This window comes from Anopheles stephensi, chromosome 2, assembly GCF_013141755.1.
Source record: "Anopheles stephensi strain Indian chromosome 2, UCI_ANSTEP_V1.0, whole genome shotgun sequence".
Taxonomy (NCBI): Eukaryota; Metazoa; Arthropoda; class Insecta; order Diptera; family Culicidae; genus Anopheles; species Anopheles stephensi.
Genome location: NC_050202.1, coordinates 34,418,581 through 34,433,654, shown reverse-complemented (window position 1 = coordinate 34,433,654; position 15,074 = coordinate 34,418,581). Strand labels below are relative to the sequence as shown.

Sequence of the window (15,074 nt, the reverse complement as noted above, 5' to 3'; positions counted from 1 at the left end):
GTTCTAATCAATGTTTACGAGACGTCTATTTGTACGTCTGAACACACGATAACAGAACCAAGAATGATGAAACTTAACCTAATTTCAAACTGCGTTTACGTTTTACTGGTGGCACACCAGTAAAAGTGTCCCGCTACACATAATGGAGCCATTAAGCTGATTCTCGTTGTATTAAAGCTCTGAGTACACTACGTGAAGAAGCGGCTTTAATGTCTTACTCAACCACAAAAGGTGATCTTATTAGGATTGCCAAGTAGTAACATAATCTATTCTTAGGTTGTTATAGGTAGTACGACACTGGACATAAGAATGAATTTTTCAAATGAATTCAGATACCTGAATTGTTTCTCCGAAATTCCAAACATCTAAATCTTTGTTCGGACAAGATTCTCACATTTCATTTGGGGCGCTTAAATTGCGGCACGTAATCTAAAGCCCACCAAAAGAGCTGTGAAAATATGTTATCTATGTTTTCCCGCTCTGCTATTGCCACCGTTGGGCCCATCTCATCTAATTAAATCCAAATTGCTCCATGAAGTTGAGATGAAATTCTCAGTCTATGCGTTGGATTTGTTCTTCCAGAAGAAATTGGTTTAAACGCAATAACGTTTATTGATCGCAATGGTAGAAAGAAGGTGGGGAATGGCAAGCGTTCTGATAGAGATAAAAAAATAATAAGAAAAATTAAAATGCAAGTCCTTAAACAGATTGGGTTTTGCGATTTTTATAACGGCACGCTTCAATTGATAAGGTTTAACTGATTGAATTGCTTGTTTATTAAATTGTTCTTTTATTAAAAATTAAAAATGAAAACTTGAACTAATTTTCGTTTAGGCTCACCGACCCAAATATTTTTAGTAAAAATTAATAATACAATCTATTTCATACCCTTCTTGAGTCATTACTTTAAAATTTTTGCGAACCGTTTACAATTAAGTTGAAAAATTCAGGAAAAAGGATACTCAATTGCTGCCAGCTCTCATTAGAAACAGAGTTCAAAACTCCAACTTGTAGAAAATTAGAGAACCAGAAGAAAACAGGATCCTAATTTCGTGAAGAATTACAATTTCAAATGACCTCAAGACATGTACCGCATATTCTACCAAGCTACGGACACTTGGAGAGGCCTCGGAGTCTCGGTCAATCCATCTTCACAAAGCGTCATAAGTCGAAACGATTAAATATCGCCGAAAAATATATTCATTTCAAGGAAAGCTTACAATGATATATCTCAACCAAGTTGAAGTCAGAGTTTATCTAAATGTTACAAATACATGATTCCTCGGCAATGGCGAGTCTTTTAACACTTTCAGCACCTTGTCTGCATAATTCGGTTGTTACAATTCTATTAAAGTTCTAATCACGGTGTCATACCTGTTCCTCAGTCACGGTTAAACCAGCAGGCGGTTAAAGTGTTAAAGCGGCAAGATTCCTTAATTCTTTCCTTCCTTGTTTCATAACGTATACAATCAGTAAACAATTAGATAACTCTAAAAAGCTTTAGCGCCTTGCACGTGAACACTGAAGACAGATCGAGCTGTGTGCCGTAGGTTTTTTTTTTTCTTTAGCTAAATAGATACGACATATGCAAATAATTGCAAGCAAGTTTCCAAGTAATGCAAGGCATAATTATTAGTATACCCATTTCGGCTAAGAAGTTGTACTGAACGCAAGTGCATGCAAATTGTTTGGAAGTTTACGGTGAAATGTGTGCAGGGGCATATAGAAAATATGAGTAATATTAAACATAACCATAAATTATAAAAATAAAATATATTAAAAATTATAATTAGTTGTCGAAAAAGCTTGTTAAGGTTTTAACTTTATCTTTTCAAAGAATTTAAAAACTTTACCAGTTTTTATCAACTTTTTCAATGTTAATCTGTAATCGAATGTAATCTTTAGCATTTATAAAAAGAATTTATGTTGGTAACTTCATCAAAAACTATTTAACAATAGCTTGAGTTCGAGTGTATTCCATGTTAGTGGTGGGTCTTTTCTATTCCTTAATTAATAATTTTTAATTTTTAATGTTCCGAACACAACATAATCGACATCATAAAAACAGACAGCAATAGATCAACACATCAAACATGCTTTAAAATTACTGCAATACAACCTCCAGAATACACATGTAGCTAGACAACCATTTTCATGCATTTTTCGACCTTATTGTAAACTGTTACTCAACATGCCCCTGAAAGCAATACAGCTAGGCTGTTCCACTGGAATAATGTAAACGATTCACAAAATAAACGATATGATTTTAAAATGTTTGAAATATTTTTAAAAACATTCAAATTTAAAAATAATACAATTGGTACATAAGGTGCTATTTTTATCAAACTCAATCTTTATTAAAAAAATAATCGTGCGGCAAAACATTACATGGCAAAACAGGTTTCATCATAATTGCTAAATTTGTTTTATAGTTTTACGTGTGCTTAATACAATTCTTTCAGCTGGAAAGTGAAACGCGAACCCTTACACGATTACATCGGAATGAAAACTTTTCGCACCGCGAGCCACCGGAAGCGTGTGTGCTATCGAAACGGGTACAGCTAGACCCGAAAATACGCAACCGATCATATACATACCAGCCAGGTGTGCCAGGTGGCCTACCGTACCAGACCAGGTGGAGTGAGATGGCAACATCGCTCCGCTGGATGCTGCGCGATAATCCGAAACGTTCGACACGGTGGTCAAATGTGCTGAAATAATACGCACACACACACACACACACACTCCACGCACACACTCCCTCCTACAGTTCCCCTTTTCTCCCTCAGGGTGAAGTCTGTCACATTAGCCACCGGGACGCGTGCGTTTTAGTAGTGAAGTGTGGCATATCAAAGCAAGCCCGCACCCAAAACACACCTTTTCCACCTTATGATGGATGACAACGTGCCGGGTCGCAACGAAAGCATCAAACAACGAAAGCTGGTGCGTAGTAGCGTCGAGCAGCTATCGCCCGTTTGCGATGCCTATCCGGTACCGCCGGAGCGTAGCATGCATTCAACCAGTCAGCCACATCCGTCCCTTCCATTGCCACCACCGCCACTTCCTGCATCGGCTTCGTCACCTAACGCCACATCATCGCTTTCGATGCTGCTATCTCCTACCCAAACGTTGCTCGATGAGGATGCTTCGATGACGACACTGAAAAACGACACTGCGGGTGCGAACGTTTCGAACCCGCTCAGTAATAATGCTGCCGCAGCGTTTAGTTTAATATTACCGCAAAATTTAAGCCGAAGCTTCGACCAGACGGCCGCGCAGTCACCGCCAAAGTATCAGATTTATCATCAATTTAGTCGCATATCAAGCACTACGCAACAGTTTATACAACGTCAACAGCAGCAGCAGCAGCAGCAGCAACAGCAGCAGGACCAAAATCAGCAAACTATGCAACAATCACAGCAATTACAACGTCAGCAATCTCCACAAACGCAGCCAGCTTCACCCGTTACCAACTATCAGGCACCATTATTTCGTAAAGCTAGTTACGGCTCATCGCACTACACACACTACTCGAACGTCGATCCACTTTCGGCCAGCGCAGGAACTGTAGTGGCACGGCCCACCAATACCTCTCATCAGTCAACCCTCCCCAGCACCAAACCCGCGGACCAACGAAGCAATAATCCTTTTATACTCAACTTCAACAACATTTCCGGATGTTGCCTAAAGAACTCACCGACCGGTTCCACCGGTTCCCCGGCAGCCACCTCTCCAATTGACCGATCGACTGGTGCGGCGCCCATCACATCCAGCTCATCCGCCGCCCTCACAACGTTTGTCAGTTCCTCCGGTGCAAAGCGGACTCGATCATTGATGCTCAAACCTTCGTCGACTGCACCGTTGCAGCACACGACACAAAGCTCACAGTCGGCTTCTTCACCACAGGGACCACCGGTACCACCGCGACTATCACAGATACAGTCGGGTGGTACCGTTACTCCGGCAACCGTAGGCACCCCGGCTAGCAATCAACCGTCCACCATCGATCCAACAGCGCTGACGACACACCACCTCGCTAACGCTCCATCGCCAGCAGGTTCGATCATTGCCGGAGCGTGCTACGTTACGCCACCGACGCCAGCACCGCTAAGTGCGAGTGATAAAAGCGCGGAACTACCTTCCATGGCTTTCGGCAGTGTGCCACCTTCCGGCATGTCCAGCACAAAGCCGGAAGCATCTACCTGCTGCTCGAAAACACCAACCGACGGGAATGGAAATGGGTTGCGGAACAACTCCGAGCTCCGGACGGCGGAGAGCGTGGCCAGCAGTGTACGCAAAAAACGGGACGATTTTCTCAAGACGACCATGAAAATATGTTTGGTTGTGTCGCCTCCATCAAAGCTGCAGGTAAGAGTTGTTGGATGATCATCAGCGACATGAATGTGGACATTTTGTATCGATCGCTGTATAATTTAATAGGACCTATGGTCACTTTTTTGTGTTTCAATGCGTCTAAGGTGTTTTTTTTTATTTAAGCAGTGTATAATTTAAATTGTCATCATAGGTTAAAATAAAAATAAATTACTTGCGCGATTTCGAAGCCGTTAAAATTTGATGAAAGATTATGATAAAAATCCACCACCAATTCTGTTTGGATTCGATTGGATTTCTCTATTGATTATTTGTATTCTTTAAAGTATAATATTGTACTTTGTATTATAATTTGTACCATTGAGATATTGAACACAAATGACCTGACGACTGCATTCAGAAACCGAAAATTTGACGATTTTTTATAAATAAATCTAATGCTCCAGTATATAGCCGGCATAATCCGGTGATGGGTAAAGTGCTAGCGTGCGCACAGTGCGCACAGCACATCTTACTGTGCGCACAGTAAAGCACAGCCCTTGAAGTGTGCGCACTGTGCGCACAGTGATCACCTCAAGCACTGTGCACACAGTGCACGCCTCAAACACTGTGCGCACAGTGTTTACTTCGAGCACTGTGCGCACAGTGCTCGGCTCAAGCACTGTGAGCACAGTACTCGCTTCAAGCACTGTATATCGCTGTCCCGTACCATGACTATCAGGTCACTAGTTTTTTTTTTTTTTTTTTGAGAATAACTCAAAAAGCTGAAGAGATATACGAAATCGATGTTCTACGAAGTTGTTCGGAATAAAAAAAATGCATCCTTTCACGCTCTACAACATGTGGTGAGTCGTGCCAATTATGGATAACTTTTTGACTTTGCTCCAAAATTTATCCATAATTGTATCGATAGTAAGTAACGAATGGATCAATTTTGTTTACCGAATTTTATGACGTCACAAATTTATTGTTGGGATTGTTAGTGTTAGTGTTTGATATATTGCAGTATTGGTGTACGATAGAGTTTGGCGTGAATAATTTCACGAAAAAATAGAAAATGGTTGCTTTGCTTCTTTTCACTTCTCTTTCCACGATGTTCGTTGCTCGCAACTTATTCTACATAGTCATAATTCGGAGTACCGCTTGAGGCGAGCACTGTGCGCACAGTGCTTGAAGTAAGCAGATGGACTAATTGTCCCGGAAAGGAATGAAGCCTGCATAAAAATATCCAAATAATATATGAAAGGATGCTTGAGGGCACTGTGCACACAGTGCGCACAGCACACCTTGGTGTGAGTGCGTGTGCGCACAGCACACTGAATTTTGCTACTTTACCCAACACTAGTCCTACACCTTCCTTCGCAGTTCCGCTTCACATGGGGATTGGTTCTGGGCCTGCCTTGTGTAAAGAGCTCTATACCTAGTGTTTCATGTGATTTTTTTTTTTAAGTTTAATAGGTTGATGTCTATCAGTAAAGAACTTTTAGCTCTCTTAATTTCCCTGCCTATTATTGAATAATTTTCATTTTTTATTGTTTTCAACTCATAATCAGCTGTGGAAGGGACGTGTTGAATGAATTTTGGTGTCTGACATGAAGATTATAGCCAAAAGCACTAAACTTTAGACAAACTTGAATTTATTTTCATAATAACAACATCTTTGAAGAGCAAAAGTGCGGTAAATTAATTCCTTTACGTTTAATAGCAGTGGACCTTAGCTGCACTTAGTTTACTGTTTCTAATTTTCTCGATTTCTTATCCCATTTTCATGATTTGATCGTTTTCAACTTATAACTTGCCTTCGAATGGACGGATTGGAAGAAATTTGGTATTGACTTCGAAGATAAACGCCGCTAGCAGTAAACTTCATAAAAGAAACTCCTAGGTTTCTTCGGTTAAATAACATCTTTGACTAGCAAAAGTACGGTTTTACTTACAAACGACCAGGCGTCTCCATGGTCTAGGGATTTTCTTGAAAAGAATAAAGAATTGTTTGATTAATGGTGGAATATTTGTGAGAAGCAATACGGCCAGGCCGTTCTTTATGAATAAAAAAAAAATATTTGTGAGTGAATGATTTGTTTTTTTTTTTTAATTTAAAGCGATTGGTATTGCTGATTTTCATCTTTACCGCTTTAATCTAAGAATATCTTGTTGGACTAATTCTGGATTGCTGGTCTTTTTTGCCCATAGTTGGATAAGTTTGAATGTATTACCGCTTGTAAATTAAACTTGCTGTAAGAGAGACGGATGGGATGAAATTTTGCATCAACCATGAAAATTAAAGCCCCCATCACTAAACCTCAAGGCTGTCCGTATTTCTCTTTAAACAATCAGCATCTTTCACAAACTTACAAACTACCAAGCACTTCCATCGCCTATTCGCTCGAAATTGTTCTAGGATAGCTTAGCCTCTTCTTATTGTACAATAAGACATGTTGTGAATGGAAAGCTGCTAGAACGCATCATTTTAGATATTATTTTCAATTAAAAATGGATTTGGTTCTAATTTTGCAACATTTGAAGATATTTTAATGCTACAAAGTTGGATTGATCTTTCAGAAAAATGGTTTGTCAAATCAAATATTTTCTTTTCTTTTATAAAAGGGCAGAAGATGTGTATCGCATCCTTCTTGATATTCACAAGCAGCAATTCTGTGCCATAGTGAATATTGTACCACAGTACAAAAGTACCATAGTACCACTCTATTTCCACTTAATTCATGATCTACTTCATGACACTGCATCCTCCGGAGATCTGATATCATGAAGAGTTGGCCTGCAATTGCTGACTTCCCGGATTTGTTCTCTGTCTCTGTGACAACTAAAGCCATCGCTAGTTTATTTTTGCCATAAAAACATAAAATTTTTGCATGAGGCTTCCAGTTGTATTCCAGTTGGTTTTAAAACAACAGTGGTGCTCAAAAATATTGATGGCTGTATCGTAACGGACCTATCGAGTTGTTAAATTTAATTATTCACCCATTGATCCGCAAATAACGGAACTCGATTAAACGAACTATTATCAAGAGCCACCCCATAAGCATCTGCATAAGCTTTTTAAAAACATCACATTATTAATCATGTCTCTCGCTGGTAAATTCTGTTCGACAAAAAACAACTGCCTGTGACGACACGCATTTCACTGTTCCAGCAGTACTTTAAGCAAAGTTATTCATCCCATCCCGGCGCGGGCACAGCTGGCCCGTGCGTCGTCGTCATCAAATCAATTCTTGCAATTGGTGGCGCGTTTGTCGAGCGCTCGCTCGCGCACATCGGTTCGGTTGTCACTTCTAACGAGTAATTCGCTGTCCGCTTATTGAACGGTAACGAAAATCGTTCCGGAATTGTATTTACTCATCTTGCTTGCCAAAGTTGTCTTCACCGCCCGGGTTCTAGACAACCCGCGGTGCAAGGTTGTCATTTTTCAATTTGAATTTATTTCTGGAAAACATTCTCCCACCGTCAGCGCACCGAACCGAACCGATCCGGTCGGCCGTTTCTCGGCTCCGGTTTCTTCCGGTTCGTCTTCGCATCATTCTTCTACGCATCGTTTACCTTTCATTTGAATTGACGCGCTGTGCGAAACCGCCCTGACCGACCAACCATCTTCCGGCATTTCTCGGCCCTCTCCCGGTTTTCCGGAATGGAACGCCTCCTGAAGGAAGGCACACTCCTGCAGGACTTTGCCCCGGTATGTTGCCGGGTTTTTTCGAGACATTCCTCCCCAGTCGCTCTGTTACATTGCTGTGTACGATTAACGGGCGAGCGGGAAGCATTTTACCGTTGAAAATCACAATGAATTTCATTAATAACACATTTTCGTCGTCAAACGGCGCTCGGCTGCCATAAATTGTTGCAGCACCCCTAAGGGCAACGTTCCGTTGCTTTGTCTGCTTCACGCTCCCGGTTTTTTGCATTCCAGCGGTGATGATGTCGGTGTTGACTTCCAGTACCCAGCAAAAGGCAGCACAAATATTTTGAAGGACAGCTACAGCGCTACAGCTAACGGCATCTGTTTCCTCCGATATCGAGATGTTTCCGTTTTAGAGACTCTCTTTTATTTGGCCCCAGCAGCGTGCTGCTAATGGCGCACAAACGAGAATTATGCATATCGATTATGTTTGCTGGGCCGATTTGTTCCTCAAATCTAAAGTTGAAAGCACTAAAGTACCAGTTCATTTAATTTCTACTGCTGATTCATTACGCAGATCTGAACACGGTTCAAGAATTTTGGGGAAGATGAGCAATGTACCTTAATGCTGGACTTTTTGCTATCTCCACAAAAGTGTCATCAATCTTCTAACTGCTTACATAGATCCTTATTTTTTATTTCTTCTAGTTTGGCTATTTTTTATTTGCATATTTTCCATAACATTCGTACTCCTGCTTGGAGTTGTTCTCGTCTTCATTTTCCACCAGCCTTTACTTGCTCCATCTTAATCAACCAGAAACGCGTGTTTTTTGTTACTTATTTGTCCTTTTTCTTATCGTCCATATTATTGTGACTCTTACCCGAAAGAAAAAGTACTTCTTTGACCTTTCCGCCAGCGAAACGATGTTTTTTTTAGTTCTTTCCTTCTTTCGATCACACGTTCCAAGTTGAAACAGATATAAGAAACTTTTCCATTTTACATTCCTGACAGATGATTAGGATAAAGTCGACGGTCGCTTGGGAGTGTTGTGTTTAATGCGATAAGATTTCTCATTTAGCGTTGTTTTGTAGGCCCAATTAGCATCCGTGTTAGGATATATTTTTTTCTTCCCTCCCGAGAGCCTCCTGTCTTGCATGATCAGCTCTCGGAAGAGTGTAAAATAAAATGCTGAAACAATAATTACCATAACAGGTTTCGAAATGTAATCTTGCTGCTTATCTCACTCCGCTTGGGCACGCGGGGAATACCTTCCCGATGAATGCGTTTTATTGCGATTTGGGGAAAGCTTTGTTTTTTTTTGGACAAAATATTACAAAACAGCGGAATGATGCGAATTAGGTCCGACAATAATGAATATGGTTGTTGGATTTGGAAAATTTTAACTCCACACCGATTTCTCATAATTTCCCAAAGGTTGCCTACGCTTTCTTTCCTCCCATTACCATCAAGCTCGGTATTTAACCGGCTTTCGGTTTAATGAACGAACGTAGCAAAGGTTACGGTTTTCTAATTTCTGAATCGGGGATTTTTGGCATGATATGTTTTTCTTTTGAAGATTATCATGCTTCACTGGCACACTCACAGACACACAGAGCCAGATGCTGCACGTCGAATCTACCCCCAGTACCTTCAATGGTGATTCGTGGAAGCGGTGCGCCGACGACGACCCGTGATTGATGACTTCGGGAAATATTTGTAAAGTGCGTGGAATGATCTACATTATCTCTAATGCTTCTTGTTTGTTTTGCTCCCTCCCTTCTCCGGTTTCTCCATTTATTCTGGTGCGCTCCATCCACCTGTCATTCTAATGTCATCCCACCGCCGCCTGACACGCTGAACACCGACCGGGCCGACCGACGAACAGATGAAATCTTTGAGCCTTACCCACCTGGATGAGATCGAGCGTCAGGCCACGACACCGACGATTATCACCAACGATTCACATATACGAAAGGTAATTACCAGTGGAGTTTACCGTAGTTTACCGTGCTTTGTCCTATTGCTGTATACCGTAGGATGCATGGTATTGTAATAGCTTGCTCTCCTAAAATTTCGCCCTAGTCATTGTCCTTAGTGGTGGCTTACAATTAGTTTTGTAAATATTGTGAAAAAATATTCAATATTTTATTCTTTAGCTGTGTAAACACATACTAGAATGGAAAAGGTTGCCGAGTATTGTAAAAGTCACAAATGATAGCTTGATATGGCCAGCGAACCAAACTTGCGTGTCCATATCTTAAGTATGGGTCACGTTCGACGCCATTTCATTTTCATCACGTACTCCCTCGCTGTGCAAATACATAAATTTCCTTAAATTATGAACACTATGGTCCGGGGTTTCTAACACGAAGCTGAATCTTTCCGAGGACATATATACGTTCTAGCTCACCAGACACAGTTTGGTCCTCCCGGTGATCATGTCAGCATCTTTAAAAGGCTTTACGAGTTAACTTGTTTGGTATCGCTCTAATGACGTGACCATCATCCCCTGTTTCATATCGACACGAAGCACATAAAATATACGCTTGCGTGACGATATTATCGAAGCTGGGTGCCAATAAATTGGGTTCAGAACGATTTCTTCCTTACTTTCTTCGGGAGTGTTGTAGCTCTTTGTTTTGGCCAATTTTAATTGAACCTTCCTTAGAAGCAGTTAATAAAAGCGAGTGTATTTTTTCACCTATTATTCTAACATTTCAACATATAACCTCAAAACGATGTAAAACTGAAACAGATAGCCGAAGAATTTCATTCAAAAAAGTGGTTTTCTACACCATCTCGTACCGTAGTAAACCACGGGAACATTGATTTTGCTTTGTTCCTTTTTGCTCCTGCTTCATGCGCACACAAAGCGGTCCTTTTCATTGAATAGTGATGAGTTATTTTTAAACACTCTTCAACCTTGATGAAATCGGCCTTCATCGGTGTACGTCACCACGCTACGCTACCACCACGTCACCAGCACGTACTCCTTAGGTTGGCATTGAACCGATATTGTAGTATTTTTCGTACCTCGCTTCAAACAGAAGGGACCACCCTTATTCTTTGGACACCGCTTTACACTGTGGGAAGGGCTGCGCTGGAAGCGTAGGCCAGCACTCGTCGTGTAATCAGGCATTAATCAGTAATGATGTTCAAGGACCTTTTTAGTTGGAAGGTACACACAGTTTGGACCTTCATCCTGGACGACCATCGTCGCATCGTCTAAAGGATGGTCCTAGAGGAGGAAAGTTCAGCGAATAGCGTGACTGAAAATCATATGTGTGTTAAAAGGGAAAGCGTCGTTCTTTATCGGATAAGCGATTCACCGTGGAGGCCAAGTCTTTGAACGCAGGCAAACGAAGAAAGCGTTAAAGACTCCAAGCAAATGTCTGGCTATTTAACATATTTATCTGATTACCGTTTGCATGATGCAATAATTATTCCTGCTAGGAAATACTCTTGGTTTTGCCAAGTTTGATATTGAATATCTTTTAGAAAACCCGATTTAAACAAAAGACTCACACTTTTTTTAACTGTACCATTGTTCTTTGTTGTGCTCGTTTGATTGTTGCATGTCAAGTGCATATTAATATTCATATAACCAATCAGTATCAGTATCATTGCAAACAAAATATGTAACTTTATGCATGTGCATGACTACAAATAAAAGTTACAAGGTTTCAATTCATATAATAAAATCTTTTAATCACTTAAGGGAATCTAGCAAATCGATAGTGGAAATTTGCAAGCCAGTTGAAGATTTAGAATATATTAATCAGACGAACTTTTCCAACTAAAAACGGAGTTGAAACCATTTAACAGTTCAAGTCCAGTTTAGCAGAATTGGACCAAAATATTCGATCAAAACCGCAAAGATGATTGCAAAGTTGCACAAACGCAATTCTACTTCTACGCAACTGCAATTCTTCCCTTCCCTTCTTCTTCTTTGTGAGCCTAACGACTTTTTACTCTTAGGTTTCGGCCTGCCATTTCTGGCTTACTAGACTTATTGATACCACGTAGTTGGATAATCAATTCTCACTACCCTAATTTATTTGAACCCCGGTCCTGCCGTATGAAGACCGCCGTCGTTGTCGTCTCTACCTCCTTAGTGACAATTCTTCATTTACTGAATTCAATATTTTGTCCCAGGGTTTTGATCCATAGAATGGCATTGATGACACACTCTCCGGAATGTTTCAAATTAATTGAGGAATATTGCAACAAGCCTTTGTTCTAATCATGTTAAACTGTTTGCATCACCCGTCCTTAAATCTTCTTCTTGGGGGGATTTGATCCCCAGTCCTTCCGTCAGCTCGGAAGACTGACGTTGTTATCGCCTCAGTCACCGGACTGCCCAGAGTATTGCAAGCACGTTGTAGAATTTACCAATCATTCAATTAAAACTTTAGTACCGACTGTAGGGTACAAAAATTTTAAAATAAAAAAGTCACTGAATCGTTTTGTACATCACTACGACCTGTAATCCTTGCTCAAAATGTGCTTAATGTGTTATTAACATTTTCATTCACACCTGATTTTTATTTTCCATTGCTTTATAAAGCAATGTCAAGTGATTTCAAAATTCAGACAATACGGCGTCAAGTCGTCTTACTGAAATTATAAATAAATGATTTTGAATCATTTAATCTCTTCCATAACATGAGTCGAAACCCTGTATATGGAACCCTGTCGAAACGGCTGAATGGAAACATTCCACTATCCATGTGAAAAATTCCTTTAAGTAATTCAAAAGCTCGGTTGCATGCATCGAAACACGATATATAAAAATAGTGTATTATTGGATGGCAACATTGATATAAGACGATTTTTGCCTTTAATCAAATAAACTTATAATCCACCAACATAAAGTAATGTATTTGATGAAAAAAATATGTATCTTGAAAAATCCTATTAAAACAGAAGATTTGTGCTCTTTGTGCTTAAATATTGGACTCCTCGCTAATATGGCGTAGTGGCTTGTAGCCTTGCAATGTTCCGTTCCTAGATACGAGTAGATTCCTCCTAGTCGAGTAGATCTATGTCTTTAGTTTGATGTTAATTTACTAAATGGGACTTTATACATTTTCCTTACTCTCTTTCTCTCTCTTTCTCTGTATTTTCTCTACCCTCCTGTACGGTATTTGGCTTTGAAATTTTCCTATTTTTTACATATAAACTAAAACATAATCTGACTTTTCGTTCATTTCGTTCCCCCCTCTGTTTGATGTTTGCGTTTGAATCATTGAGTCACCTTTCACTGGTTTGTCGCTTGATAACGAAACTATCATTAATTGCTTCTCGCTCGGCACTTGGTAAACACTTGCACTTGGCCGATGCACAGAGTGATAATTCCGACACGTCCAACACATCGATCGCATCCGCAAGCGGATCGGCCGGGTACGGCGGTATCACCGTGTCCGGTGGATCGTCCGCCCCTGCCGTATCGCCCAAGGACGTCTGCGTAACGCTTACCTCGGGTAGTGCGCTGATCGACATCAGCAACAGTGACGGCGGATGCATAAATCCGGCCTACGACAACGGGGACGGAAGCCACCGTCACCAGACGAACGAGGGCCTCTCCATCGTTGACGTGGACGCCCGTATCAGTCCGAAACAGGAGAGCACAGACAAGGGTCACGAATGTCAAGGGTCCGGGACGTGCTGTATGCTCCCGTCGCCGTCCTGCGTCAAGGCTACGCTGAACTATTCCAGCAAGCTAAGCGGCACCAGTTCGACGTCTTCTTCTCTGAAAAAGAAATCCTCCTCCTTCCTGCACCGGGAACGCAAGAAGCCGGTTCTCACGCGCAGCCAAGTGAGTACGATTGTGTTTCCTTTGCAGGGAACGCCAGGACCTGCAGAATTCGTGTTCGTCGCAAATCGTTCACCTGTGTGTTGCTGTGTGGGTGATTTAGTTAGGTCACTTATTTGTATACGATGATGGCGATATTAAATGTTAACAAATGATATTTTTCACCTTCAAGCCTTTACTTTATTTCACTTCATTCCACTATTTTTATTTTTCATACTTCATGCAAGAAATTTATACTATTTTTTCATGCATTAAAATTGTGAAATTTTTGGATAATAAGTAACTCTTGAAATTTTTTTAAATTTTTCTCTGTGTGAACTTAATAAGGCTTCTTCGTAAGAAAACTATCGTAAACCATTGAACTGCAACTGTTGCATGATGTTTCTCTTGATCTTTTTCAGTGCAAGATTAGTAGTTTCTCGTACGTATTGCTAGGATTGGGTCGCATTATGAAAACATTAAATGAAAAATAAATGAAAGAACTTTATACTAAAGCTAATGGAATGTGTCCAACCTGTTTCAGTTTCTTGTCGTTCAGTAAAATAAGCTTAGTTTTAAATCGTTAAAGTACATGATAAACTTCGGTTTAAAACACTTGTTCAACAACTGTTCAATCATAATTCAATTTTGAAAATTTTGATTAAAAACGCATTTTCCCTGTAATTTCTATAAGCGCAAACTAAAGTAAATTGTTGGGTTATGATAAGACTCCAAATTCACATAAATGTAATATAAACATTCAACCTAATATTAACCTTATTTTAAATAGTGTAGGTTATAATCACACAAAGCGACGCGTTCGTAAATTTATAAATTTTCACATTTTCATTAAAACAGCCAGGGCACAATCAATTTTGTAATACACTTAAATTGCCAATCATTGACCGAATTTTGTATTTCGATTTTTCTTTTTCGATTCTTTTCGACAATTTCATACATCATCGAATCACTGGCATAGGTTTCCAGCTCCGAGTACTTCTCTGTCTGCTTCGAAGGTGATCATAATGATCCGGGCGTGCTGATTCCGGCCACCAAAGGAGTACGACTTGCGTAAGTAAACGAATTTTCATGTCCTCTGCCGCAACAATATTTTTATTTGAAATTTGAGGAAGATTTTGCGTCCGAAAATAGTATGAAGGAGCTACGAATATATAACGCGCATAAAGTAGCGCAACTGAGTGGTATGGTTTTAAAACAAAAGCTCCCTTACGGCTTACAAAAAAAAAACAGCAGGGACCTTTCTTTACTAGCGCTCATTTATAATAATAAAAATAAATGCAACTAGAAATTTT

The 15,074-nt window shown here is 40.2% G+C and overlaps 1 protein-coding gene across 7 annotated transcripts in view; it reads left to right on the top strand.

The window, feature by feature from the left end:
• The window catches only part of LOC118505315 (pleckstrin homology domain-containing family G member 5), a 101,983-nt gene that overhangs the window by 69,173 nt on the left and 17,736 nt on the right, over window positions 1–15,074 (top strand). For 3 of the 7 annotated variants that reach the window (XR_004905408.1, XM_036040953.1, XM_036040959.1), the window contains 3 exons: window positions 9,853–9,942; window positions 13,315–13,785; window positions 14,741–14,832. Coding sequence is in view for 6 of the 7 variants with exons in the window: in XM_036040953.1 (XP_035896846.1) it covers window positions 9,853–9,942; window positions 13,315–13,785; window positions 14,741–14,832 (653 nt within the window). In the remaining variant the exon portion in view is untranslated. Of the gene's footprint in view, window positions 1–2,789; window positions 4,369–9,852; window positions 9,943–13,314; window positions 13,786–14,740; window positions 14,833–15,074 lie in introns of all 7 variants that reach the window. The other 4 variants (XM_036040955.1, XM_036040957.1, XM_036040956.1 and 1 more) reach the window with 4 other exon arrangements.